The sequence below is a fragment of the Misgurnus anguillicaudatus genome, chromosome 17 (assembly GCF_027580225.2).
Source record: "Misgurnus anguillicaudatus chromosome 17, ASM2758022v2, whole genome shotgun sequence".
In the NCBI taxonomy this organism is placed as follows: domain Eukaryota; kingdom Metazoa; phylum Chordata; class Actinopteri; order Cypriniformes; family Cobitidae; genus Misgurnus; species Misgurnus anguillicaudatus.
The window spans coordinates 20,529,402-20,557,254 of record NC_073353.2 but is presented as its reverse complement, the minus strand read 5'-3'; the positions used below and the strand labels follow the sequence as shown (position 1 = coordinate 20,557,254).

General features: G+C 38.5%; 1 protein-coding gene across 1 annotated transcript; it reads left to right on the top strand.

The window, feature by feature from the left end:
* Nucleotides 1-206: 206 nt before the first annotated feature.
* On the top strand, nucleotides 207-27,243 carry col6a3 (collagen, type VI, alpha 3). Its single transcript, XM_055216111.2, has 48 exons — nucleotides 207-738; nucleotides 882-1,481; nucleotides 1,727-2,326; nucleotides 2,507-3,106; nucleotides 3,286-3,885; nucleotides 6,440-7,051; nucleotides 7,409-8,023; nucleotides 8,192-8,779; nucleotides 8,884-9,507; nucleotides 9,604-9,938; nucleotides 10,082-10,160; nucleotides 10,318-10,463; nucleotides 10,589-10,681; nucleotides 10,765-10,818; nucleotides 11,163-11,234; nucleotides 11,330-11,356; nucleotides 11,493-11,537; nucleotides 11,648-11,701; nucleotides 11,788-11,850; nucleotides 11,961-12,026; nucleotides 12,351-12,404; nucleotides 12,752-12,787; nucleotides 12,943-13,005; nucleotides 13,811-13,873; nucleotides 14,038-14,100; nucleotides 14,432-14,494; nucleotides 14,571-14,621; nucleotides 14,739-14,774; nucleotides 14,895-14,957; nucleotides 15,035-15,097; nucleotides 15,363-15,395; nucleotides 15,504-15,540; nucleotides 15,653-15,664; nucleotides 15,769-16,262; nucleotides 16,490-16,592; nucleotides 16,687-17,388; nucleotides 17,536-17,638; nucleotides 19,924-19,976; nucleotides 20,062-20,322; nucleotides 20,525-20,602; nucleotides 20,776-20,841; nucleotides 22,928-23,011; nucleotides 23,185-23,253; nucleotides 23,333-23,419; nucleotides 25,248-25,436; nucleotides 25,600-25,650; nucleotides 25,806-25,994; nucleotides 26,942-27,243. The coding sequence occupies exons 1-48, from the start codon at nucleotides 222-224 to the stop codon at nucleotides 26,980-26,982; spliced, it is 9,597 nt and encodes a 3,198-aa protein (XP_055072086.2). The 5' UTR covers nucleotides 207-221; the 3' UTR covers nucleotides 26,983-27,243.
* Nucleotides 27,244-27,853: the final 610 nt, after the last annotated feature.

The window sequence follows — 27,853 nt, the reverse complement described above, 5'->3', positions numbered from 1 at the left end:
TTTGAAATTGCTGAGTAGTTGTGGGCAGTGGGATGATCACCAACAGCTTAGATAGTGAATGAACAGTTTGAAATTCTGAACGTGTATGAACATTGTCAAAATGACTTTGTGTTGTTGAAGCTGTGTTTTGTTTTTTTCCCATAGCTGACTACACATCACCCAAAAAGGACGTAGTTTTTCTGTTGGACGGTTCCGATGGCACTAGGAATTCTTTCCCAGCAATGCGTGACTTTGTACAAAGAGTAGTGGAGAAATTAAACATAGCGGAAAACAGAGACCGAGTTTCTGTGGTGCAGTACAGTCGAGAACCAGAGGTCAATTTCTATTTGAATGCATACACAACGAAGGAAGACGTTTTAGACAGTGTGAGAAGTCTGAGACACAAAGGGGGGAGACCCCTCAACACAGGGGCAGCTCTCCAGTACGTCAAAGACAATGTCTTTACTGCCTCCTCTGGCAGCAGACGACTGGAGGGTGTGCCGCAAATATTGATTCTCCTAAGTGGGGGAAGGTCATATGACAATTTTGACGCAGCAGCATCCTCTCTGAAGGAAATTGGAGTCTTGACCTTCGGAATAGGATCGAGGGGCTCTGATAGCAGGGAATTGCAGAGAATTTCAAATGACCCCAAGTATGCTATATCTGTGTCTGACTTTAGTGAGCTTCCAAATGTCCAAGAGCAGTTGCTGGCCTCCGTACACACGGTTGCAGTACCCATTGCTACAACGTCACCAACTGGTATGTGCATGACAAACATTTACGTGCTGTGCCTTTTCTGTCTAGATTTGAAATTGATGAGTAGTTGTGGGCTGGTGGACAATCACCAACAGCTTAGATAGTTAAGGAAATAGCTTTGTGTTAATGATGCTTTTTTCCTTTAGCTGATTACACCGTGCCCAGAAAGGACGTCGTTTTTCTGCTTGACGGTTCAGATGGCACGAGGAGTTCTTTTCCAGCAATGCGTGACTTTGTGCAAAGAGTAGTGGAGAAATTAAACATAGAGGAAAACAGAGACAGAGTTTCTGTGGTGCAGTTCAGTCGAAACCCAGAGGTCCATTTCCATTTAAATGCCTACACAACGAAGGAAGATGTTTTAGACAGTGTGAGAGGTCTGAGACACAAAGGAGGGAGGCCCCTCAACACAGGAGCAGCTCTTCAGCACGTCAAAGACAATGTCTTTACTGCCTCTTCTGGCAGCCGACGACTGGAGGGTGTGCCGCAAGTGCTGATTTTGGTTAGTGGGGGAAGGTCATATGACAATGTCGATGCAGCAGCATCCTCTCTAAAAGAAATTGGAGTCTTGACCTTCGGGATAGGATCGAGGGGCTCTGATCGCAGAGAATTGCAGAGAATTTCAAATGACCCCAATTATGTTATATCCATATCCGACTTCAATGAGCTTCCAAATGTCCAAGAGCAGCTGCTGGTCTCTTTACAGACAGTTGCAGTACCCATCACTCCAAAGTCACCAACAGTTACCGGTATGTGCATTGCAAAAATTTTCACTCTCAGAGGGAAAACTACAATTTCCTGATTGTACATGATGAATCTTCATCATTTTGTATTTCTTAATTCTCTTTGATATGAAGATAAAATTATAAATCTCAAGATCTATCAAACAGAAATGATGACTACGGCATCGTGGACATTGATAAAACGTTGCGTGTTGTGCATTGTGCTGTTTGTCTGCAATGTCTCTTATCTCACCCACATGTTTATTTCTTAGCTGAGAGTCGTAGACTAAGGAGAGATGTTGTCTTCCTGCTGGATGGATCAGATGGAACTAGGAATGGGTTCCCAGCAATGAAAGAGTTTGTTCAAAGGATCGTTGAAAGATTGGAGGTGTCTGAGAATAGAGACCGCGTTTCTGTGATCCAGTACAGCAGAGACGCAGAGGTCAATTTCTATCTTAACACGTACACATCAAAGGAAGACATTTTTGACGGAGTCAGAGGTCTGAGACACAAAGGGGGGAGGTCCCTCAACACGGGGGCAGCTCTAGAGTATGTCAGAGACAATGTCTTTACTGCTTCCTCTGGCAGCAGACGTCTGGAGGGTGTTCCGCAGATTTTGATTTTGCTTAGTGGGGGTAGGTCATTTGACAGTGTTGACACAGCAGCATCTTCTTTGAAAGAAATTGGAGTCTTGACGTTCGGAGTAGGATCAAGGGGCTCTGACAGCAGAGAAATGCAGAGAATTTCGTTTGACCCCAATTATGCCATATCCGTGTCCGACTTCAGTGAGCTTCCAAATGTCCAAGAGCAGCTGCTGGCCTCTGTACAGACGGTTGGAGTACCCATCACTCCAACGCCACTGTTGTTTACCGGTATGTGCATGGCAGAACGTATCAACACACTATGACTTATATTGCTGGTTCAACTCCCTACCTTGTTGAGTGCAGCATATGCCTAAATACTCAATAAGATGTTGAAATAATGTGACATTTCTAAAGATTTTTGAACGTTAAGGAGATAGCTTTGTGTTAATGATGCTTTTTTCCCCTTAGCTGATTACACCGTGCCCAGAAAGGACATTGTTTTTCTGGTTGACGGTTCAGATGGCACTAGGAGTTCTTTCCCAGCAATGCGTGACTTTGTACAAAGAGTAGTGGAGAAATTAAACGTAGAGGAAAACAGAGACAGAGTTTCTGTGGTGCAGTACAGTCAAGACCCAGAGGTCCATTTCCATTTAAATGCCTACACAACGAAGGAAAACATTTTAGAAAGTGTGAGAGGTCTGAGACACAAAGGGGGGAGGCCCCTCAACACAGGGGCAGCTCTTCAACACGTCAAAGACAATGTCTTTACCGCCTTTTCTGGCAGCAGACGACTGGAGGGTGTGCCGCAAGTGCTGATTTTGCTTAGCGGGGGAAGGTCATATGACAATGTTGATGCAGCAGCATCTTCTCTGAAAGAAATTGGAGTCTTGACCTTTGGGATAGGATCAAGGGGCTCTGATAGCAGAGAATTGCAGAGAATTTCAAATGACCCAAATTATGTTATATCCATATCTGACTTCAGTGAGCTTCCAAATGTCCAAGAGCAGCTGCTGGCCTCTATACAGACAATTGGAGTACCCATCACTCCAACGCCACTGACGTTTACCGGTATGTGCATGGCAGAGCGTAACAATGCGCTATAACTTATATTGCTGGTTAATCTCCCAACCTTGTTGAGTGAAGCATATGCCTAGATAGTCAATAAGATGTTGAAATAATGTGACATGTCTAAAGATTTTTGAATGTTAAAGAAATAGATTTGTGTTAATGATGCTTTTTCCCCTTAGCTGATTACACCGTGCCCAGAAAGGATGTCGTTTTTCTGCTTGACGGTTCAGATGGCACTAGGAATTCTTTCCCAGCAATGCGTGACTTTGTGCAAAGAGCAGTGGATAAATTAAACGTAGAGGAAAACAGAGACAGAGTTTCTGTGGTGCAGTACAGTCGAGACCCAGAGGTCCATTTCCATTTAAATACCTACACAACGAAGCAAGACATTTTAGACAGTGTAGGAGGTCTGAGACACAAAGGGGGGAGGCCCCTCAACACAGGGGCAGCTCTTCAGCATGTCAAAGACAATGTCTTTATCGCCTCTTCTGGCAGCAGACGACTGGAGGGTGTGCCGCAAGTGTTGATTTTGCTTACCGCGGGAAGGTCAAATGACAATGTTGATGCAGCAGCATCCTCTCTGAAAGAAATTGGAGTCTTAGCCTTCTTTATTGGATCAAGAGGTTCTGATAACAGAGAACTGCAGCAAATTTCCCGCGATCCTCTTTTCATACTCTCACCGAGAGATTTCTCTTTGCTTCCAAGTTTTCTGGAGCCACTTTTCACAAACATTAATCTGGCAATGGTAAAATCTACACCTACTTCTCCCACAATCAAATGTAAGTATAACTTTTTTATATTGATCTTTGCTATCATTAAGGACAAATGTTGTATGAATTAGATTAGGCTTGTGCAGGTGTTTGGTAATACGGTAAACCACGGTAGTAAAACTGCACGGTAGTGTTATTGCGGGGTCTTCAAATTACCGTGAAAAGACGTGCATTATTTTTTTTGCATTTGACCGGTGCAAATTACACTGCACGGATGCTGCGTAGGTGTCACTCATACGCAGGTGCACACGTTACCAGACTCTCATGGAGAAGGATGGCGGAAGGATGATTGCTGCTGCTGACTATTTTTATACATTCTAAAAGTTTGTTTTGGCTTCGTGAAAAAACAAAGAGGGAGTGCTGGTGATAGACAATTTCCCTATGTGTGGAATATATGGACGGAAAGGGTCAGCAAATTACGGGAACACTAACTTTATGCATCTTCAAGACAATCATCCACAGTTCACGGAGATAAAGGTAAGATACATTGCATCATATCTCATATCTTGTGTCTAAATAAGAAGAGTTACGTGTCCGCTTAGCAATGCTAATGTCCGCTAGCTAACGTTACGCCGTTTAGTTTGTTTAATATTTTTACGTCTATTAAGCTAACGTTATATTAGCTATCCTACCGCTTGCTATTTGGTAAAACATATATTATTATTTATAGCTGACACTGAGCATGACAGTTAACGTTAAGTTAATTATTTAATAAACAGACTACAATTAATGTTAGTGCAAAACGCAGCTGCTAGAGTTCTTACCAGGTCACGCAAGTTTGATCATATAACCCAAATTCCAGTATCTTTACAATGGTAAGTTATCTTTAAAAAAAAATATTTTAATCCTCTAAATTGTGTTTTATGTACATTATGTATATTTTCATTGACTGTTAAAAGCGTTATGTGAATTGAGTTAAGGGATGTGTCACTGTCTGTCTGACTGTCAGTCAGTAATAATAATAACCATTTAAATATGTTACGTAATTTATTTGACTATGTATGTTGAATACACAGTACAGTGAATACAAATGGGCATATTTAGCTGTATGTGTTCTTTTACTAAAATGAAAGGAATACATATTTATGTATCATATTTAATCATACAAACAAGCAGAAAAGACAAACTATCAGTAAGCTTTACCTTCTTTTATTCTCTATAATTGTCTAAAATCCATCGTTAAGGCATGAAGTATTATTTTTCTTCTCTGTTTTACAGAGTATCCAATCATCTAGCAGTGCTGCTGCTGGCTCATTTTCATCTGAAGCCATACAGTCAACGGTCAAAGTGGCTTTCCAACGTCAGGCTGCATATGGACTGATGATATTTTGCAATTTAATCATTTAAACCACTAAAGTTGACTGCTTTTGCAGTTTGGACTTTATTCTGTTTGAATCTGATTGGTTCAGTTTACATATTTCAACTGGGTATTGTTTTATTTATATCATTTTAACAAGTTTAAGTTATTAAACCTTTTATTTACACTATACCAATGAAATTTGCTCATCTTTTCAACTTGTTTTTGTAATGCATTTCAACACCGTGGTAATACCGTCTACCGTAATAAAACTTTCATAAATCACCGCAACATGAAAATTTAACACCGGCACAAGCCTATATTAGATATATATATATATATATATATTGTGCAGCCTGATGTACATTAATAAAGTTTTTACAACAATCTGATCTAAACATGGGTTTTATGTTTGTTCAATTATTGTTCACATGCATGCTTTGAAGAATAACAAACGCTTTGAAATAGTTGTTTCTTTATTGTATATTTATTGTTATATTTCTTTACAATCTGACATTGTCACCTGTACCTAATCGACCACACAAACACCCTTGATAACACATCACAATATGTTGAAATCCACTCTAAAACATGTGTATAACAACGTCAGCATTGTGCCATAAGGTTCTTGACATTGACAAAAAATTTTATTTTGATTTTGTTTAAATCAACTCTGGTGATGCAGTTTTTCAGTATCTTCAATGTCAGTTGTTTTTTCTCACTGGACTTGCAGCTCATAATACACCAAAGAATCATTCAGTATCAACCGGCACTCCTTGCTACTACAATTTTACTGTTCTCCAAAAATACTGAATCTTAATGTTCTCCTAAAACAGGACCGTCCTTGTATGGGCCAGTTGTAGGCCTAATGGTTAGAAAATTGGGCTTGTAACCCCAAGGTCACCACTTTGATTCTCACAAATGGCAGAAAGCAACTGAGGTGTACGTGAGCAAGGCATCTTTCCACCAGTTGCTTTCTGGGCACTGCAGTCAATGGCAATCCAATTTTTTATATTAAGTATAATCATTTTATTTATGCACTGTGCATGAAAATGTTTTTCATGTATTGCCAATTACTGTAGGCAACTGAGGTTATTATGTTTGTGTATCTCTCTTAAACATCTCATACATTGTCTTAGCACTTGATGCTGCTGTTGTTGTTTTTTTGTGTTTGAGTATCTGTTTGTGCAGTTTTACAGATGGCCTTTCTGCAGTAAGTTGAATTTGATATTACAGTAAATCAAGTCTTTTTTACATTTATTTTAGCTGACTCTCAAGGACCCAAGAAGGACCTTGTCTTTGTGGTCGATGGCTCTGATGATGTTGGCAAAGAGTTCCCAATTATCCAAGAGTTTATGCGCAAAGTCGTAGAGAATCTAAATGTTGGTGAGAACAAGATCAGAGTCGGTGTGGTGCAGTATGGCGATAATCCCTACGCAGACATATATCTTAACTCCCATAAGACCAAAGAAGGTGTTCTAAATGGCATCAAGGGACTAATAAAAAGAGGGGGGAGACAGCGCAACCTTGGTCGAGCCATAGATTTTGTTAGTCGAGAAGTTCTGACCTCTGGACGTGGTGGAAGAAAACAGGAGGGAGTTCCACAATTCGTTGTAGTGATTTCAGGTGGAAAAGCAACAGACAATATAAGACAATCTGCAACAACTCTGAAACAGTCAGGAATTGTCCCATTTGGAATAGGGACAAGGGAAGTTGGCACTCAGGAATTGCAGGTTATCTCTTATAATCCCAGATTTGCCTTTTCAGTTGATGACTTGCCTGGTCTTTATACCGTTCAGGACACACTTGTCACTACTCTGACTGAACTATCTAGTGACGAGTTAGCCAGGTTACGCCCTGTTTACCCTACAGAACCAGGTAATTACAATCATCTAATGATTCGTTTTTTTATTGATATGCCCAAAAAAATTACATGTGAAAGTTTTAATTCATCAATCTTATCATTAAATTTAAGGTATTTTTATGCATTTTGACACAGTTGTATTGTGGTTAACTATACGATTAAAGTGTTCACAAGTTTGTTAAGCTAATTCCCACAGCATATTTTGAGTTACAGGTCAAGGAATTTTCAGTTGGTGAAGCTACACAAATGATGCATTCTATATTTCTGTATTGAAAATGCAGTTTACTGCAACCCATTTAAAATGTTGTTTATTCCACTATTTGTGAATGTTACATTTTTGCCTCTAATTGCCATACCATTTTTCAACACAGAAGTTGTAATTCCAGCACTGCGTCCTGGAGATAAGAGGGATGTTGTGTTCCTGATTGATGGCACATCAAAGATGCGCAGTGAATTCCCTGCAATAAGAGACATGGTTCAGCGAGTGGTGGAAAAATTAGATGTGGGTCTGAACAATGTGAGGGTCTCAGTTGTGCAGTATAGTGATGATCCAAAGCTAGAGTTTCTCTTAAATCAGCACTCCTCCAAGGAAGAAGTTCGCCAGGCATTACGAACAATGAGACACAAAGGTGGAAATCAGCTTAATACTGGGCAAGCTCTGGAATTTGTCTCGAGGAACATCTTTCAAAGATCTGCTGGTAGTCGTTTAGAGGAGGGTGTTCCTCAGTTTCTCATCCTGGTGACCGGAGGAAAGTCAAGTGATGATGTATCTAGTCCTGCCAGACAGCTGAAGTTAGGTCGTGTTGCCCCCTTGGCAATTGGAGCACATACTGCAGATGCAGAGGAACTAAAACAAATTTCATTCCATCCAGATCTAGCTTTCACAATCAGAAACTTCAATGAGATTTCTAGAGTAGAGCAACAGCTTTTGAACAAAGTCAGTACCATGACAAGTAGAGAAATTTCTGAACCCCCTCTACCTGCAGGTATCTTAATTTATATTTATAATAATAGAATTACATTTTTCAAATTCTTATTATTACTTCAAAATATGAAACGTTAGCAGAACATTTTATTTCAAACATTAATATCATGTTCATGCATATGCAAAGACAAATAAATGTAATTAATTTTATTCTGTTATTTCTCATCAGTTCCAGACCTCAGTCTTGGTAAAAAGGACATAATATTCCTCATTGATGGCAGTGACAGTGTTGGACAAGATGGTGTTGCTCACATTCGTGACTTTATCATCAAAGTGGTGGAAAAGCTTAATGTGCAACCTGACCAAGTTCGTGTGGCTTTGGTACAATATGCACAAAGACATAAAACTGAATTCTCTTTGAACTCTCACAACAACAAGCAGTCCGTTCTTTCTGCAGTCAAGAGATTACGTCAAATGGGTGGACGTGGCACCGACCTGGCTGAGGCTATAAATTATGTGATTGACAATGAGCTCAAACCTTCTGCTGGGGTACGCCTAGCAGAGGCTTCCCAGCATTTAGTGGTGCTCACTGGTGGAAGGTCTACCTCTGATGTATCTACATATGGTGATCTTCTCAAAAACCAAGGGGTCAGCTGTATAGGTATTGGAGCTCAGGCTGCAGATCCAACACAGTTGAGACAGATTGCAAAAACCACTGATGACGTCCTGCAGGTGCCTACTTTCTCAGGTCTTTCAAACCTACAGAGCCAGGTTATAGCCAGACTTAATGGTTCGACTGCAGCGGTGCCTACCAGTGGTATGTGGCGCATTAATGTTAAATGATGCTATTGTGTTATCCATATATAAAATGTAAAAGGCTATTTCAAAATGTTTTATTCTCATTTATCTCATCTTCCCTAGGTCCGGAGGTGTCAGACCCGATAAAGCCTAAGGTTGCTGACATTGTCTTTTTGATTGATGGTTCAATTAATCTTGGCAAGGCCAATTTCAAAGAGGTCATGGAATTTGTTAGCAGTTTAGTTGATACCTTTTGGATGGAACGAGACAACATTCGAATTGGTCTTGCACATTATGCTGCAGATGTGACAGATGTTTTCTACCTAAATACCTACAAAAATAAGGATGATATCACAAGCGCCATAACCCAAACAGAGTACAAGGGAGGTCGAGAAATTAGAACAGGCAATGCCATCCGGCACGTTCAGCGAGAACACTTTGTCAAAGAGAAAGGCAGCCGGAAAGATGAGGGCGTTCAACAGATTCTGCTGGTGATCAATGGTGGACGGTCAAGGGATGATGGTCAGTCAGCAGCACTAGCTCTTAAAGGCACTGGTGTGCGCATCTATGCTGTTGGTATAGGTGACATTGAAGACGAGCTCAATAAGCTGGGCAGTGAGGCAACTACAGTTGCCCGAGCCAGCACTTACCAAGAACTATCTGAGCTGACTGAGCAGATTTTGCAAGCATTTGAGGATGATTTGAAAGGAAGGAAACTCTGTGTTACAGGACCGGACGTTGATAGAGGTTTGCCTTTATGTATTATAGCTTTTGTTGTATTTTCTTCTTAAAGAAAATAGTGATTCATAGTTAATATTCTTACATATTTTTTTACCTTGGCAGAATGCAAGTTGGATGTTCTTGTGGGATTTGATGTGGCTTCACAGAATATCTTTGCCGCTCAAAGATCATTAGAGTCTAAGATGACTGCAATTCTCCAGCGCATTGGTCAGATGCAATCTATAAGCTGCAGTTCTGGCCAGGTACCCACAGTACAATTGGGCTTACTTGCAATGGACTCCGCCTCAGAACCGGTTCATATGGACTTTACTGAAAAATTCACAGAGCTTATTGAGGCCTTTAAGGCCCTCCGCAACCGTGGACCTTTTCTTTTGAATGCAGCCACAATCAAAGCTTATACTGACAGATTTAAGGGACGGCCTGCAGACAGTGTCAGGGTACGTTTTCCTTCTCATTCAGAAAAAAAATTTCACATCAAAATCTAACTTTCAACATAAGTATACCTGTTGCATACCATCTCTATGTATTTAGAAAAATTTTGTTAAAATAATTTTGTGTTTTTTTTTGTTCACTCATAAAGGTTGTAATCCATTTGACTGATGGATTAGATACCCAGTATGGCATTCTGAAACAGCGAGTTGAACAGATGCGTGTAGCTGGTAAGTAAAATCATGATTAAAGCAAGATAACATGAAAATGCCTTTTTACTCTACAATTAAAATGTGGCTTTACTTTATTTCTTATTTTTTCCACTGATTTTTAGTTTAACACTTCACAAAATATGACACATCACATGATTTTATTGACTTTTTTAAGGTATTAAGGGTTTCATCCTTGTTGGTCTGGAGAGAGTTCAACACTTTGAAGATGCAACTCTTTTGGAATTTGGCCGTGGCTTCAGGTACACACGACCTCTGCGTGTCAACCTCATGGACCTGGATTATGAGCTACTGGAAGAACTGGTAAAACTGCACAAACTTTCTTAGTCAATTACACAACTGTAAACATAAAGGATGACCTACCACATGGCCAAAAAGAGACATATATGTTGGTAAATGGTAATCTTTGTTTTGTTTGTTTTGTAAAGGACAACATTGCTGAGAGGGAATGCTGTTCTGTTCCATGCAAGTGTACTGGTCAAAGAGGAGACAGAGGAGCTGTTGGACCTGCTGGACCAAAGGTACAATTTATTTTACATACTGTAGTAGAAATGTTTGCATCTAAAGTCAATGCTTATCCATGTTTATGTTTGATTGTTTATAGGGTCAGCCTGGTGGTCAGGGCTTCAGTGGACATCCTGGTGATGAAGGTGGTCCAGTGAGTATCAATTATTTACATTGAAACATAAAAAATGGTTTTTAGGCTCTTTATCACCTTCCTATAGCGTCATAATTTTTAAAAAGTATTCTGGCGGTGACCCTTTTAGGTTGCTTTGATTTTATGTTGTTCTGCCAATGTTATGATACGCCATAAATGCTTGTATACTGCATCTAATACAGTTTCTGTGAATGTGGTGTCTAAATAGTGAGAATTGTTAATTATTACATCAGTTTTTTTAGAAAGGTAGTATGCCCCAACTACTGTTTCTACAGTAGAAGGGCTACAACAGCAAATATGTGCTGATTAAATGTTTATATACACTCAAATGTTTTCTTCTACAGGGAGAGAGAGGTCCACCTGGTGTAAATGGAACTCAAGGCTTCCAAGGATGTCCAGGCCAAAGAGGCGTTAAGGTAAATTAATTAAATTACCCTGATAAAGGAAATGCTTACTAAATAATAATAGATTGTTTAACTAATGATTTGTGTTTGTTTCACTTTTTATTTAGGGATCTAGGGGATACAATGGTGAAAAGGTATAATCTACAGATCATCATAAAATATTAAAATCATTTAATAGAAATTTACCATTGCATTAGTATTATGACTATACCATTTTATACATTTCAGCCCATATCAGAATAAGTTGTAAGTGATAACTTTGTTTTTTAGGGTGAAATTGGAGACATTGGTTTAGATGGAATCAATGGAGAGGAGGTCAGCTATCTCACAAATATGTTTAATGCTACAATATTTATTTCACGCCAAATAGTTACTTGACTTAAGTTGGTTTGTGCCTGCTTATAATCTGCTTAAAATTATTTTAGGGAACAAATGGAGTTGCTGGACCTCCAGGAGACAGAGGAAACCCTGGACAAAGGGTAACATGTTTGCTTCATAAAGGAGTAGTTAATAATACAAATCATAATGTTATGCATTTATTAACACCCCTTTTAAATATTTTTAGGGACCTAAAGGAGCCAAAGGCCAGGCAGGAGATATTGGTCAGACTGGGATCCATGGTGATCCAGTAAGTGTTACATTATTAGTCACATATTATGTCCAGATTAATCATGAATTTGAGTAGATCCTAATATAGAGTGAGTCTACTTTCAATGATTAATGTGTTTTGTTTTATAGGGAACACCAGGAAGAGATAACACCCAGAGGGGACCAAAAGGGGATCCAGGCGATGCTGGCCCAGCGGTACTTTTTCATGCCAATGTGGCATTTTTGTAAAAAGCATTTGATCAGGACTATAGCATGTTATGCATCAATATTGTGAAGTAAGGCACCAAAATGTATTCAGCTGAATTCATAATTTTTCTCTGAAGGTCTCTTAAAGGTCATATAGTTTCTATTATTAGTCATTTTGAGACAAGATTTTTGTCTGGATATAGTCAAGCCTCATGATCTTGAGTGTGATTAGTAGTTATAAAACATTTTGCAGTCTGTCACATGTGCATTTGTGCTGTTGTAAATAAGCACAGTGATGTGTTTTTGGGCCTCATTGCTGAGTGTTATCTCTAGGGAGAAGCAGGGGTGGATGGAAATAAAGGAGATCCCGGTGAACCAGGCAGGCGGGTATGTGTGTTTTAACTCTTTCACCTACAGTAGTAGCAACATTACAGCTAGTTTATTATATTATATATCTCTTAAAGATCAGTAAAATGTGTTTGACCCTAAAAAACTAAAGTACAAATGAAAACGGCTTTGAAGACTACATATTTTTAAAGTGGATTTAAAACAATACATTTTAATTTGGGCATCTATGGAAATACATGATTTATCAATTTTTATTTAATAATTTTAATTAAAAGATTTAATGACAGACCACGTTATCCATATTTTTAACTTTACTTATACCAGTGTACTATAATGTTCTGTTTATAATTTATATCTATCTTGTGATATTTTCTCTGTTGATAAAGGGCTCTGATGGTAGAAGGGGGTCTCCTGGGCAACCTGTAAGTAGACATTTATTCAAAATCCTGCTGTTTATGCCATTTATCCTCATAAATTGTTTAAACATTGTTTGTCACTCACATAGAGATCCTTAAAAACAATGTTGAATTCATAATGTAGTAAATTTAGTTTATTTATGGCTCTATTTCATCTTTAGGGTGCTGCTGGAAAACCTGGTGCTGATGGTTTAGCAGGAGAACCAGGAATTGGAGGATCCCGGGTAAATTCATTTCTGCATTTGTGGAAAAGAGAAATCAAAATGAATTAACATAAAAACAAAGGTTGTCTTGTGCTGATGTCTTATATGATGTAACAAACCTATATCACGAAATTACGTGACTATTTCACGCGTGGACCAGCGTGAAAATGTCACGCTTTGCCGCGTTTGAGCGTGAGCATGTCACGCTTTTCTGTTTGTGTCACTGTCACGTATTGGTTACTCAACTTTTTTGTCCTATTTTCAAACCATTGTCGCTTCGGTTTAGGGTTAGATTTGGTGCTTGTGTTATATGTCACTTTAAGTATTTGTCACTTTAAGTATTGGTTTATAAAAAAAAAGATACAAGACTTATTCTTTTATATTTTCTAAACTTTAACCAATTGTCACCTGGGGTAAGAGTTTGTTTAGGTAAGGATGTCATTTTATGTAAATCTAACCCTAAACCGAAGCGACAATGGTAAGAAATTAGGACAAAAAAGTTGAGTAACCAATACGTGACAGTGACACAAACAGAAAAGCGTGACATGCTCACGCTCAAACGCGGCAAAGCGTGACTTTTCACGCTGGTCCATGCGTGAAATAGTCACGTAATTTCGTGATACTGGGTTAAATGTAAAGAACATTATTTGATATTATAACCTTAAAATCTTTATCATAATGACTAGAACCATGCTAAAGATTGAAATTCAAGTAAAATCAGTGACTTTTATGCTAATTTAATAATTTAGTTTGGATTTCACAGGCAGGGTCTCAAATGTATCACATTGTAAGAGATTGCTTGTACCCATACTTGTACTTATTATAGGGTCCTGCTGGACCAAATGGAGCACCTGGTGCTAGGGGAGAGGATGGAAACCCCGGTCCAAGGGTAAGAGAAGTTGTTCAAGCATGTTTTTGTGTTTGTTTCCTCTGCTACTCAAAAATATGATTGTTTAAAACATGACAAAACATGATGGGTAAAACAAAAGTAAACTATATAAGTGAAAATGCTCTTCTCTCTAAAAAGCTATTCATCTAATTGTATATTTTTAGGGCCCAGGGGGACTGCCAGGATCTGCTGGAGAAAAGGGCAGAAGAGGTTCTCTCGGCCGTAAGGTACTGGATGTCTTCAGCCACATTTACCAAATCCTTGTATTGGCACTTACAGTACTCCACTTACCACTGGCAGTCTTAAGCCACATTTTAAATAAAAACATCTCAGTGTCAACCTAAAGCAAAGCTTTTGGGGAGTTTGTATTTGTATAATTTAGACAGAGGAAATTAACTTAACCTTTTTTTTAAATGCAAGAGTGTGAAAAGTAGAGCTCTTTTTAGCTGTTAAATTTCATTTTGTTAGTACTTTTCTCTCTGTGAATCTCATGGACTCCTTCTATGACCCTTTATATCTAACCACTGTAAACCTCAAAACTGTATGTTTTATCTGAAGGGTGAACCAGGGGAGCCAGGAACTAAAGGTGTCATGGGACCCCTAGGACCCCGTGGAGAGCCTGTAAGTGAGGAGTCACATGCTGCACTGGTACATTTCATACATTTAATTCTAATTCTGAGGATTTCATGTTTTACAGGGTGATGATGGACGTGATGGGTTTGGTGTACCTGGTCCAAAAGGAAGAAAGGTGAGCTTTCTTATTAAAAACAAAGTACATTGCAGTGTTGTTTTATATCTCGATTGACTACATACTTGCGTGCTTAAATCCATTTCTGAATGTTGTACCAATTTAATGTTGTTTTAGGGTGATGAAGGTTTCCCTGGTTTCCCTGGTCCAAAGGTGAGATTAATATACTTTACAGACTACCGTGTATTTTAACAGTTCTAGTGCACTTCCTTGTATTTCTGCAGTAGGCCTGTTCCACATTGGAAGTTATTGTATTTTGAATCTGAAACGTAGGGTGCAGCAGGTGACTCTGGTTCAAAAGGAGGACCTGGACGTAGAGGAAACAATGGCCAACGGGTGAGTACTACACTTAGTTTAAAATGATTCTTATCAAATCCATTATGCAGTTACTAATAACATGGTTGTGTTTGTAGGCTACCTCAGGAGGGGCTGGTGAGCCTGGACAGGAGGGAGAAATTGGATACCCAGGACCCTATGTAAGCATTTTACTTTGATATAATACTGCTTTTTTGCTTTACATATGGTAAAACTTAATGTAAACTTGCATTTGATTCTTAAAACCTCTACATAACAAATCATAAGTTTTAACATACACAAGCTGTTAGACTTTGTTAAAAACTAGTGACAAACACATACAATCTGTTTGGCACCCAAAGCTCAGTGAAATAAATCCAGATGGCTTTTTACCCAGATGTTTTCAGCTGTTGAGAAAATCATGTTTTTGTCTGTTGCCCAAAACAGGGCCTGAAAGGACCCAGAGGACCTGGTGTAGTGGTACGTTTTTCCCCTCACTGTCTGGGGCATCCGTTAACGTTCAGTTTTGTTTGAATCTTTGGACCATAAATACCTTGTTAACTGTAGTTTTTTGTTTTGTCCTTACAGCAATGTGAACTGGTCAAGAAAATAAGGGATAACTGTCGTAAGTATCTGAAAAAATTTTCTCGACTTTCTAGTGTAGATTGATAATGTATTTATTTCTTGGAGTTAAGGATAAAATGTTAAAATCTGTCTTATTTCTTTTTGTTTTTTAGCCTGCTGCTATGGTAAGTAAACTTTAATCAACTTCTGCTGCACTGTTAGGATTTCATAGTAAAAAAAATTATTGCATAATACTGCCAGTTAAACTTTTGAGTTTTCGATTCCTCAGGGGCACAGGAATGTCCCCTCTACCCCACTGAGTTGGCCTTTGTCCTGGATGCATCAGATGGTGTAACACGTACAATGTTCAACAACACACGGGACACTGTCCGGGGTCTGGTTAATGACATTACTATTTCTGAGAGCAACTGTCCGCGAGGGGCGCGTGTTGCTCTTGCGCTCTACAACGATAAAGTGACAACTGAGATCCGCTTTGCTGATGCCCTGAAGAAGCGAGCGCTTGTTGAGCGAATTGAAGGGCTTCAGTCTCTGCAGAACCGTAGAGAGCGAAAACTGGAGACGGCCATGAACTTTGTTGCACAGAACACATTCAAGAGAGTCCGTAGCGGCTTCCTTGTTCGCAAAGTTGCAGTTTTCTTCGTTAGTGGCGCGATCACTATCACAAAGGAATTTAGTGACGCTGCTCTCCGACTCTACGATGCTGGAATTTCTTCTGTTTTCCTTCTCAACCGTGACAATATTCAGCTTACCAGAGCCTTGAATGTAAGAAGTAACATTTATTTTGGGTGAAGTGATTAGTTTCTTAGATTTTTTTAAGTTTGTTGCTTGCCAGCATAACAGAAAAAGTCATGTCTCATACGCATGACCCATGTTTTAGTATGCTGTCAGCTTCATTTGTAAAGCACCTTCCATAGATCATGTGGCTTCATAAAAAATGTGAATCTTCTTGTTGAATATTTGGCATAAGAGAAACATTTACTTTCTTTCAGCTTAACAACACTGCGGTGGCTCAGGTTATAGTCCTGCCCCCACCTGGAAGTGCTGAATACAACAGAGTTATTAAGAAGATCATGACCTGTCATATCTGCCTGGGTAAAATCACTTAATGACCTATTTACTCTTACATTTGCAAACATGTAACAACAAGCAATATGGTTGAATATCCTTTTTTATGTCACACTTTCAGACTTCTGTGCCCCGGATGCGAGTTGTGGCAATGTCCCTTCACGTGGGACCAGAGACCGGAGGGATTCCACCACTGACTTGGACATCGACATGACCTTCATTGTGGATAGTTCTGAAACGACCTGGCCTTCTGTCTTTACAGATATTAAGCAATACGTGGCTCATATGGTAGAGCAGTTGGAGCTGTCCCCTGATCCAGCCACCACTACCCATCACGCTCGAGTGGCACTTGTCCAGCATACTCCATACGAATACTTGAACAATGGCAGTGGCATTCCCATCAGCGTGGCCTTTGGCCTGACAGACCTTAAGTCTGCAAACAGCATCCGAACCTTCCTGATGGATAAAGTGCTTCAGCTGGAGGGAGGACGGGCACTTGCAGCCGCACTTGAAGGCGCTGTGGAACATGTGCATGAGAAGTCACCAAATCCCCGTCACTTGAAGGTATTAGTTCTGATGTTGACAGGTCCAGTAGAAGTGGATGGGCAGAGGATATTACAAGCCTCTGTTGAAGTTAAATGCAAAGGGTACTTCATTGTGGTAATGGCAGTTGGAAAGCGGTTTGGTCCGGGCGATGTCAGTTTACTGGCTCAAGTGGCAAGTGAACCTTCGGATGTGTTCTTTAAGAGAGTGGATGGACCATCAGGCTTCTATGATGACCATATTCAGACTTTTGCCAAACTGTTGCCCAAGTACCTCGGACGTAAGTCAAACAATGAAATCTTCATTATTTTGATGTTGATTGCATATTGCTTTCAGTACAGTATTACCTCGTCATCTTTTGACAGTGCCAGTTTTCCCTTGTAAAATCCAAAACTGAAACATCTGTTTTGTTTTTTTCTGTATATAGTTGAAAATGCTTCCTACCTGTCCCCTGAAGTATCCAAAAAGTGCCAGTGGAATCTGAGTGACCAGCCACACAAAACTCCATTCAATTCACCACAAATACACGAGTAAGTATATTGGTTTTACAAGTGACTATTCATTCATTATTTTATTTACATTGGGGTGGTTTCCCGGACAGGTTTTAGATTAATTCAGAACTAGGCCTTAGTTACATAGTAGCTTTTACAAACATACCTCACAAAAACATTACTGATGTGCATATTGAGACCAAACAATCGCACTGATATATTTTATGATGTGTGAACTACTTTTCAGTTAATACAGCTCAAACATCCATTTAAAGGGATACTTCACTTTTTTTGATAATAGGCTTATTTTCCGGCTCCCCTTTTCAATTGAGTTTTACCATTTTGGAATCCATTCAGCTGATCTCCGGGTCTGGCAGTATCACTTTTAGCATAGCTTAGCATAATCCATTCAATCTGATTAGACCATTAGCATTGCACTTAAATATAACCAAATATTTTCAAAAATTTTCCCATTTAACTATACTCTCATTCTGGCGTAATAATCAAGGACTTTGCTGACATACGATGTGTTCAGCAGGCGCAATGATATTACGCAGTGCGCGAAAATAGTCCCCAGCTATTAAAGGTTACCAAGGGGACTATTTTCGGGTGCTGCGTAATATCATTGCAATTGCTGCCCACAAGAAGAGTCAAGTTTTAAATAGGAAAAATATCGAAACCCTTTGGTTATTTGTGAACGATGCTAATGGTCTAATCAGGCTGGGTTTACACTTTGCATCAACATGCGATCTCGGTGATCCGATCACGCAGATCGGATCATCAGTATATCAGGACACGGCGCGTTTACATTTGTCCACATCAAAGTGGCTTCTGTATCCGGATGTGTGATCGGATCCCGTGCGGGGAGACGCGCTGGATGAATAGCTGTCAATCAAAATGGGTACAGCTGTCTTTAGCCACATGATTTAGGGTTTTCGCGCTAACCACAATCCCGTATTGTACAGTGCTACTGAGAAGCCAACAGCAGAGAATAACTAGCAACCCCAAGAACCGTGATGTTCACATTTTAAGTGTTATATTTTTTAGCTTTAAAAGCCTTATAGCGTCCGCACCGCGGATGAATGTCCTGTTTAACTTTACCTGAACTTGACTTTCACCCGCATGCTTTAAATCAACAACAAAATCCGTGTGAAACATGACCGACTCCACTCTTTTATTCTGCCTTAATAACTGGCTTTTGGCTCTGCCTGAACATATATGTATATTTTAATCATAAACTGGTGTTAGTTATGTTTCCTGGTAATTTTAATATGATTTAAAAGAGCTAACAATTTCCTAAATTTCCTGTTCATAGTGCGTAAGAAGTAATGTAATTTACAAACACATATAAGTAACCTTGCATTAAACCAACACTGAATAAATGTATTTGGTTAATGTTATTATGGTTTGTATGTGTTTTAAAGTAACTTAAAATGTGTTAAATGAGACAGAAACAGCTGATTGACCAGAAAGAAGCGCAACATTCACGTTGATATGTCGCCATGGAAACTCAAACATTATAACGATCCTGAATTCTGCCATTAAATATTAAATCTCTCTATGAATAGGAACATATAACATATGCCTGAATAACTTAAATACAGTCAGCAGTGTTAAAATGCTTTTGAATATCGATTTATTATGATACTTTTATGCGTAGCTTCCATTGCTCCACAAATATGAATGTATGCGTCTCTCACCTGCGCTCCCAACGTCCTTTATTTTTGACCGCTGTCAGTGAGAGGAGATGATAGTGGGCGGGGTTTTTTGTGACGTTGACCTGTAAATGCAGATACGATGGCTGGATTGCGTTTACATTACACTGAGATCCGATCACAAAGCGTCCTCGACTACCTCTGCATCAGGACACACAGATCGGATAACATTCCCATCACAGACGCGTTTACACTTGTCTTTTCAATGTGTATGTGGACAACATCCGGATACAGGTCGCATGTTAATGCCAAGTGTAAACGCAGCCTCAGATTCAATGAATTGTGCTAAAAGCGGTACCACCAGACCCGGGAATCGTCTGAATGGATTCCAAAACAGTAAAACTCAATTGTTTAACTTTAGGGGAGCTGGAAAATAAGCCTATTTTCAAAATAAGTGGAGTATCCCTTTAAGTCTAGGCTAAAGCCCCCACTTGTTTTCCATGAAAGAGTTAAAAAATGCCATTTTTGGTGAGCTATTCTTTTGTCCAACAAGTTTGTTTTTGTTTTTCATTCATATTGATTTTCAGTAGTTGATTTCAATGATTTTTTGATCAATAAAATTTGTGTGAATATGCATGTTTAAACATGTCGTTGTGAAATCTTTTCCAGCAAACAGCAGAAGCATCATAAAGAGCAGGAGGTTCATGACAGAAAACATAAAGGTATTAACAGTATGAATTGCTTTTGCTCTAGAGCGATGTTTAAAAGCAGTGTCAAGTTAATGTTTGTGCTTCTGTGTTTGTCCAGAATTGGGTATGGAGGAACTGCATCTGGTTAACGTCACCTCAAGTGGATTCTCCTTACAATGGTTGAGCGGCGATTCGAGGGCCACCCATGAGGTTACAGTGACTCGACTGAAAGATCACAGTCTGGTTTTGAAAAAGAACGTGACGGGCAGCCTTCTCTCCGTCAGTGAGCTGGAGGCAGCTCAGACCTATCACGTAATAGTCAACACTCGCGATGTCAGCGGTCATGTCGCCAGCACCTACAAAGGCATTGTTCCCACAAGTAAGATCATAATGTGTTAGTAGCTATAGCAGAATGTCTTGGTTGTTGTTTTCTTGAAAATGAAAGTGAATAGGTAATGTCATAGTTTGTCATACATCTAAAATTAGAAAAAATTACAATAACAAATTCTTTAAAACTAGTCCACATGACTTTGCATGAAATAATTAACCTCAATTTCACATCAATTTATCCTTTTCAAAAGAATCAGCCGAGAAGAAGGTCCTTAATGTCAGTGAAAAGAAGATTGCGCCTACTGCACCACCTAGTAAACCAGAAACGAGTAAGTGACCGAAGATTTATTCAACAGTCTGCATCAGTTTAAAGAATTACGCAAGTACAATGTAATAACATGAAAAGCAGAGAGAAAACTGTGTACTTTGATGGCTCTTGTTCCCGAACTGTTTCTGTTATAAGCTTTGCTGTAGTTATTCGCATGATTGTTCTTTTCAACAGAATCAGCAGAAAAGGAAGTCCCTAAAGCCAGTGAATCTACCGCACCCTTGAGTCAACCAGAAATTAGTAAGTGACATCAACCGTCTACATCATAACAGAGGAAACGTTTGCATAGTTCAATTACACAGATGTTGGGACGGCTCAGTAGATAGCACTGTTGCCTCACAGCAAGATGGTCTCTGGTTCCAGCCCGGCTAGGTGTGGAGTTTGCATTATCTCCCTGTGTCAGTTTAGGTTTTCTTCAGGTACTCCGGTTTCATCCCACTGGCCAAAATGTGCAGGTTATGTAAATTGGAGATGCCAAATTGTCCCTCCCCCCAGCGTGTGTATGAATTAACTTGTGTGTATGGATTATCCTTGTAATTAATATAGCCATAGATGCTGAAATGGTGCTAAGAATAAATAAACATACAAACAAACATGTATGTTGATAAGTCTGAATGCACTAGGACTGAAATCCTTAAATCGTTTAAATTTATGCTAATCTCAGATTTATGTTTTTATAAAAATATACAGAACAAAACATTCTTAATGTCAGTGAAATAATGGGGAAGGGGTGTTCATCGCACCCTTAAGTAAACCAGAAATTTGTAACAGCAATATACATTTTCCAGTTACTAAAATTTGGTAACACTATACTTTACAGTGCGTTTGGTATATATGTTAGATGTACTTACTAAAGTAATGACAATAAATTATGCAGAATTACATGCAAACAGTGGCATCCGGTGACTTCTTTTTTCGCGGGTGCTCGATGCGAAGTTCGTCACAACATGTATGTAGCTCGTCATGTGTGTGGTTCCTTTTTTTAAGATGTGTGTTCTGCGCTTTGAGAGATCCTGTGTGCATCATGTGTCGTGTCAAGGTGGGTGCCTGCTGCAGACGCATCTAAAGGGTTTATGATAAAAGAGACGCTTGCGTTTATCAGATACTCACATAATCTCATGTGTAATCAGAGTTTACTGTTAAAGAAACAGTATGTAGGATTGTGGCCAAAACTGGTACTGCAATCACAAAACTTGTGGCTAAAACTGGTACTGCAATCACACAACTGGTGGCCAATACACAAAATGACAACATAAACATCAGTTGAGGGCTGCAACTCCACTTTTTAAATGACAATATCCTGGCCAGACCACTGTTGGCAGTGATATAAGTATTTGAAATTAAAATGATTTCTTAATGTCTAGTGACATATCAGGGCCATTTTATGATTAATTGATATAAATTTCTTACATACTGTACCTTTAAGGGAATGTTTTGCGTGTATTTTGCGAACGTGAGCGTCTCTTTTGTCATGAACGGTTTTGACGCGTGTGCAGCAGGCACTTGTTTTGGCAGAGCGCGTGATGCACACAGGATCTTTCGACGCGCAGAACACATATTTTGGAAAAAGGAACCACACAGTCCCAAGCTGTCCCTGAAGTAGTCCCCTTTAAAAAACTGCACTTTTGCACCTAAAGAGTTCATATTAGTACCTCAGAGGTACATATTGGTACCAAAATAGAGCATATTAGCACCTCTAAGCTGCGTATGGTACCAAATGTATACAATTCTGCACCTAATATGGTAGGTATTAGGACCTTTTGAAGGGTACTGCCCCAGAGACATCTTGGGACCATTTTTTGACCATTTTTTCTGAGAATGTCTTAGCAGAACAAAGAAATGTATACATGTTTGGAACAACTTATAAGTTTATGACAGATTTTTTCATCACAAAAATGATTTCTACTTCTTTTAAAATCAAATCATGAAAAATAGGGACTTAGAATGTAAATTAATTAGTAAATGCTTCTCTTATTTTTAATTAAAGATGAGTAAAAATTATTTTTCAAGATTAAGTTTTATTGAATCCACAACATGACACTCCGAACACTTATTTTGAATTAGCGCCCCTCGGATGAGCAGTCACGAGCCGCCACTACATGCAACTAACCCTAAACCTATTGTACGTACATGTTTATAAATAGCACTCAGTACTCACTTATATAATTACACTGTAACAATGACAGCTTAAAATTAAGCATAACCCCAAATTTCATAACTTGCTAAGCAGTCTGAAAACTTTTCATGGCCTTACCTTGCTTAGTGACATTTCACATAGTTTAGTAAGTATCAATGTGTTAACTTTCTGTTCTTGTTGTTGTTTTAGTAGATTCAGTAGAACAGAAGATTGTTAATGTTACTGAAATGATGCAAAGTGAGTCCACCGGACCCTTGAGTAAACCAGAAATTAGTAAGTGACAGAGTTACTTACAATCTGTAATCTAATGTATATGAGCACAAATAGTGTACTATAAAAAGCAGACAGATAACTTCGATGACCCTTGCTTACTCAATGCTGCCTTACCAAAAGTTAAATAAGTATGATTGCATGATTTGCAACCTCTGACTTGCCCTTTACAACAGAATCGTCAGTCACTCTGAGTGAAGTGAGGGGAAGTGTATCCACTGCACCCTTACATAAACCAGAAATAAGTAAGTGGTGTACAGGATTTGCTCTACAATCACTTTATGAAGCTAAGCTGAAGTTAACCTTAAATTTGTCTTTTTTTAATCACAGAATCAGCAGATCATAAGAGTCCTGCTCAAAGTAAGGCAATGGGGAGTGTTTCAACCGTGCCTTTAAATAAGCCAGAAATTAGTAAGTGATGCAGAAGATGTCCTCTACAATCGATATCATCAAATAGGTTTTTGCATGTCCAATAAACCGTGTTATATTAAGCCCTTTGTGATTCTGCGCATGCATATAACATGGAAATGTAACTTTTAACTTGTTTTTTTGGGGCTCCTCAGCTCCAGCTGAGATCTATTTGAATTGTTTCTGAAGAACATATTGTTTAAATCATACATGAAAGCAGTATTCTTAGTGCTTTGGTATGAAGATCCTGTCGTTAGAGATTTCCTGTCTTTGTTGCTTATGAACTGATCCGGTGCTAGAACATGAAGCGTAAAATATGTTTCTTCTACTGATTATAAGAAAAAAATATAAGTTTAACCTATTATAGCTTGTTTATAGCATGTTTAAGGTTGTAAATCACATCTGCATGCATGTTTGTGACAGAACAGCTTTAAAAATAACCAGAAATAATTATTCACTTGTAAGTCAGGATTATTTTTGGGTGTTTTTTGTTGGCCATCTGTATGTGATAATTTGTCCATGATGTTCACACTGTTGGGTTTTTGATCATGTTAAATCTGAAACATTGTCCTGTTTCCACTGTGATTAACACTAGACATAACAAAGCAGCGAGGTCATTGTCTCCATAGGCTGGTCGTAAATAATTCTTACTATGCCTTTTTATTCAGTGCAGATTTTACTTTTAACACAAATACAACAATAATACACTAACCTCAAGTACATTGTATTACATCTAATCTAAAACTGCATTGCATTGCTTACTTAGTTACATATTTTCTGTGCTATAGTGCCATGTCTCAAATGTCCGTTATATAATTATATAGTTCCAGCCCAGTCACACGAAATGACGTACCTATAGTCACGTAATTTTTTATTCTTTTTCATGATACTGTCACGAATTTCTGCGTTTTTCCGTGATACTGTCACGAATTTCCACGTTTTTTTTGTGATACTGTCACGAATTTCCGCATTTTTTCGTGATCGTGTCACGAATTTCCGTTTGTGTGTCATTGTCGCGTATTGGTTGCTCAACTGTTTTGTCCTATTTTCTTAGCATTGCTGCTTCGGTTTAGGGTTAGATTTACATAAATTGACATCCTTACCCAAACCCAACACTAACCCTAACGCCAGGCGACAATGTTTTAAAATTTAGAAAATATAAAAAAATAAATCCGAAAAAATAGTATAAACCAATACTTAAAGTGACATCCTAACGCAAACACCAAATCTAACCCTAAACTGAAGCGAAAATGGTTTAGGAATGGGACAAAACAGTTGAGTGGCCAGTGCGTGACAGTGGCACATGGGCGGAGATTTGTGATACGATCACGAAAAAATGCGGAAATTCGTGACAGTATCACGAAAAAGAATCAAAAAATTACCTGAGGTACATAATTTTGTCAGCCTGGGTGGATAGTTCTTATATAATTATGACATTTTAGTTACAGAAACCAAAATTGATATGGGTAATTACACAAAAATATGTATTTTGATGGCCCTTGCAATAGTTTAGCATAATCACAATTTGATTACGTGTAAAAGACCTTGTTTAGTTAATAAATACTGAAACTATGCATCATAAAGCATGCCCATGCAAATCATCACTATTAGATCGGCACCAAACCAGCATAAACCAGTCTTGACTTTAGGAATCATGTATTTAATCCAGCTAACCCTTTAGAAATACTTTGCTAATCTCTTTAAATGTTACACAGTGTCTTAAGATTTACTTGATAAGATATGAATTTCATCTGACATCATCACTAACTATCACCATCTTTTCCCTTTCATAATAACCTCTCCGTGTTATCTGTCTGTTTGCATGTTTCAGTTAACAAACTTACGGACCCATGCTCACTTGACTTTGAAATTGGACACCTTTGCAAGAAAGACTTTGAAGCTAAGTGGTACTTTGACAGAAAAAATGGATTCTGTGCACAGTTCTGGTTTGGAGGTTGTGGAGGAAATGAAAATAGGTTTGAGAGCGAGGCAGATTGTCTCAAACGCTGCATGAAGACAGGTGGGTTTGACCTTTCAAGCCCTTTATCCAAGCGATGCAGCTGCTCTGCTAGTTCTGCTTCTGACACACCATGATTGAGTTGTATTAGTGGTCTAGAGATGTTACAAACCGCACAGATAAAGGAAATGCAGTAAAATAATTATGTTTTTTTCTGATCTCACAGGGGCTGAAGAAAAAGTTGGTGGCGGGCCTATCAGAACTGCCCAAGCTCCAGGTCAGTAATCCATTTATATTTATTTCATAGATTTTATGCATTTGTAATACATTTATTAGAGGGGATCTTATACCTGATTCACTGTAATATCTGATGCATATACTGTGTAAAATTAATAATAATGCACGTTTGGTCATCACTTTTCTGTATAATAGCTGCCCTGCACTTAAATGTGGATATCTGCAAGCTACCAAAAGAAGAAGGCACCTGTGCTAAATTTGTGCTGAAGTGGCATTTTGACCCACTAAGTGGATCTTGTACCCGCTTCTGGTATGGAGGCTGTGGAGGAAACCAGAATCGATTTGATACACAAGTTGATTGTGAAAAGGCCTGTGGAAAACCAGGTGGGTTTACTTCTAAAAACATATCAAGAACCAACCCAGTATCACGAAATTACGTACCTATAGTCACGTAAATTTGTGAGTCTTTTCCGTGACACTGACACGTTTTTTTCTCCTTTTTGCGTGAACATGTCATGCATTTCTGATTACATGTCACTGTCACATATTTGTTGCTCAACTGTTTTGTCCTATTTTCTTACCATTGTGCCTTTGGTTTAGGGTTAGCTTTACATAAAATGACATCCTTACCCAAACCCAACTCTAACCCTAACCCCAGGCGACAGTGGTTTAAAAATAAAAAAATCATGAAAAAAGGTTTAAACCAATACTTCAAGTGACTTCTTAACGCAAACATCAAATCTAACCCTTAGGCCGAAGCGTCAATGGTTTGAAAATAGGACAAAACAGTTGAGTAAGAGGTGCGTGACATGTTCATGCAAAAAGCCGGAAAAGCGTGTCAGTTTCACCAAAAATACTCGGGAACTCATGAATTTACATGACAATAGGTACATAATTTCGTGATACAGGGTTGCAAGAACAGCACGTGAAATTATATACAGAAAACATACAATATTTCCATATACATCACCAAGTCACCAGTTGTTTTACCTTAAGAAAGCATAACCACTTATTGGTAATTTGCATAACACTCTTCATGTCCAGAGAACATCACACTTTTAAACGCTGGGTTATTTTCAACACAGCCATGGGTTAAAAAGGGATAAACCCAATTTGTTGGGTTGCAATTTAACCTATGATGGGTGCTTTCAACCCAAAAATGCTGGGTTGTATTAACCCATTGTTGGGTCAAATATTAACACATACAGGTTGGCCCTTTTTGACCCAAAACTGAGTTAATAAAATATTTTGTGTGTAACACGTTTTTTTTTCGACATGTGTGAAGTATCTATCTAGGTACTAATTGAACACTTTGTTTTTGTTTGTAACAGCACCTGTTAAACATGGAGCCATTGCTGCGGTTAAAACATAGAAACTAATAAAGACTGTTAGTTAACTGCTGACGATGCTCAGAGGATATAGCACCTAGAACCAGAAGCTTCACCAAAGCCAAGATGCCTGCACTGGATCTGCCAAAGGATTTGATCGAAAGAAAACCTTGAAGTAGTATTTTCACAAAAAAGTCAAACACGTTTATATGTTTTGAGCTGGTGCTACAGTCTTTTTTGTTGTATTTTTCATGTGTGTGGGGGTTTTTGAGGAAAAATGCTTTTCAGGGCAAAATGCTTTTTTTTTTTTAAAAAAGTGTTATTCTGTTTTACTCATGTGGTTTTAGTTTCATAGACGAAATGTTGTAGGAATATCTTGATCAAAACATATAAAAATAATATTTGTAGTTATGAGAGAGGTTGATAAGAGTTTTGTTAAATTTTAGTAAAATGTGCTCTTAAAATACTTCAAGCCCTTTATTGAGCTTTCACTGCTAAGAAGAAATAATCTTAATTGCTCTCCATGGTCATAACGCTGGAGACATCCACCGACAAAGATGAAGATAAATCAATTTTATCTTTTTAAGAAGATAAAAAAATCCCATGTTGATGTTTGCACATCTAAATTAGGCAAAATTACGATCATCTGTTTATGCAATGAATGATTTTTTTAAAAACAGATGCACTTGAAACCATTGCCTTATAAGTTTTAGTTTAAAGAAATTGGAATGTACTTGCCTAGCTGTATTTTGAAGGGTGTTTGGGTGGGGGGGGGCGTGTTTTTTAACATTCTAGGCCATTTGGAAATGGGAAGATATAAATAAATTAGTCTTTATATAAAACCTTGATTTTGAATGTCCTTTCTTTATTCATTTTTATCTTTATTTTGCAGTGCATGCATTAATATTAGCAGAA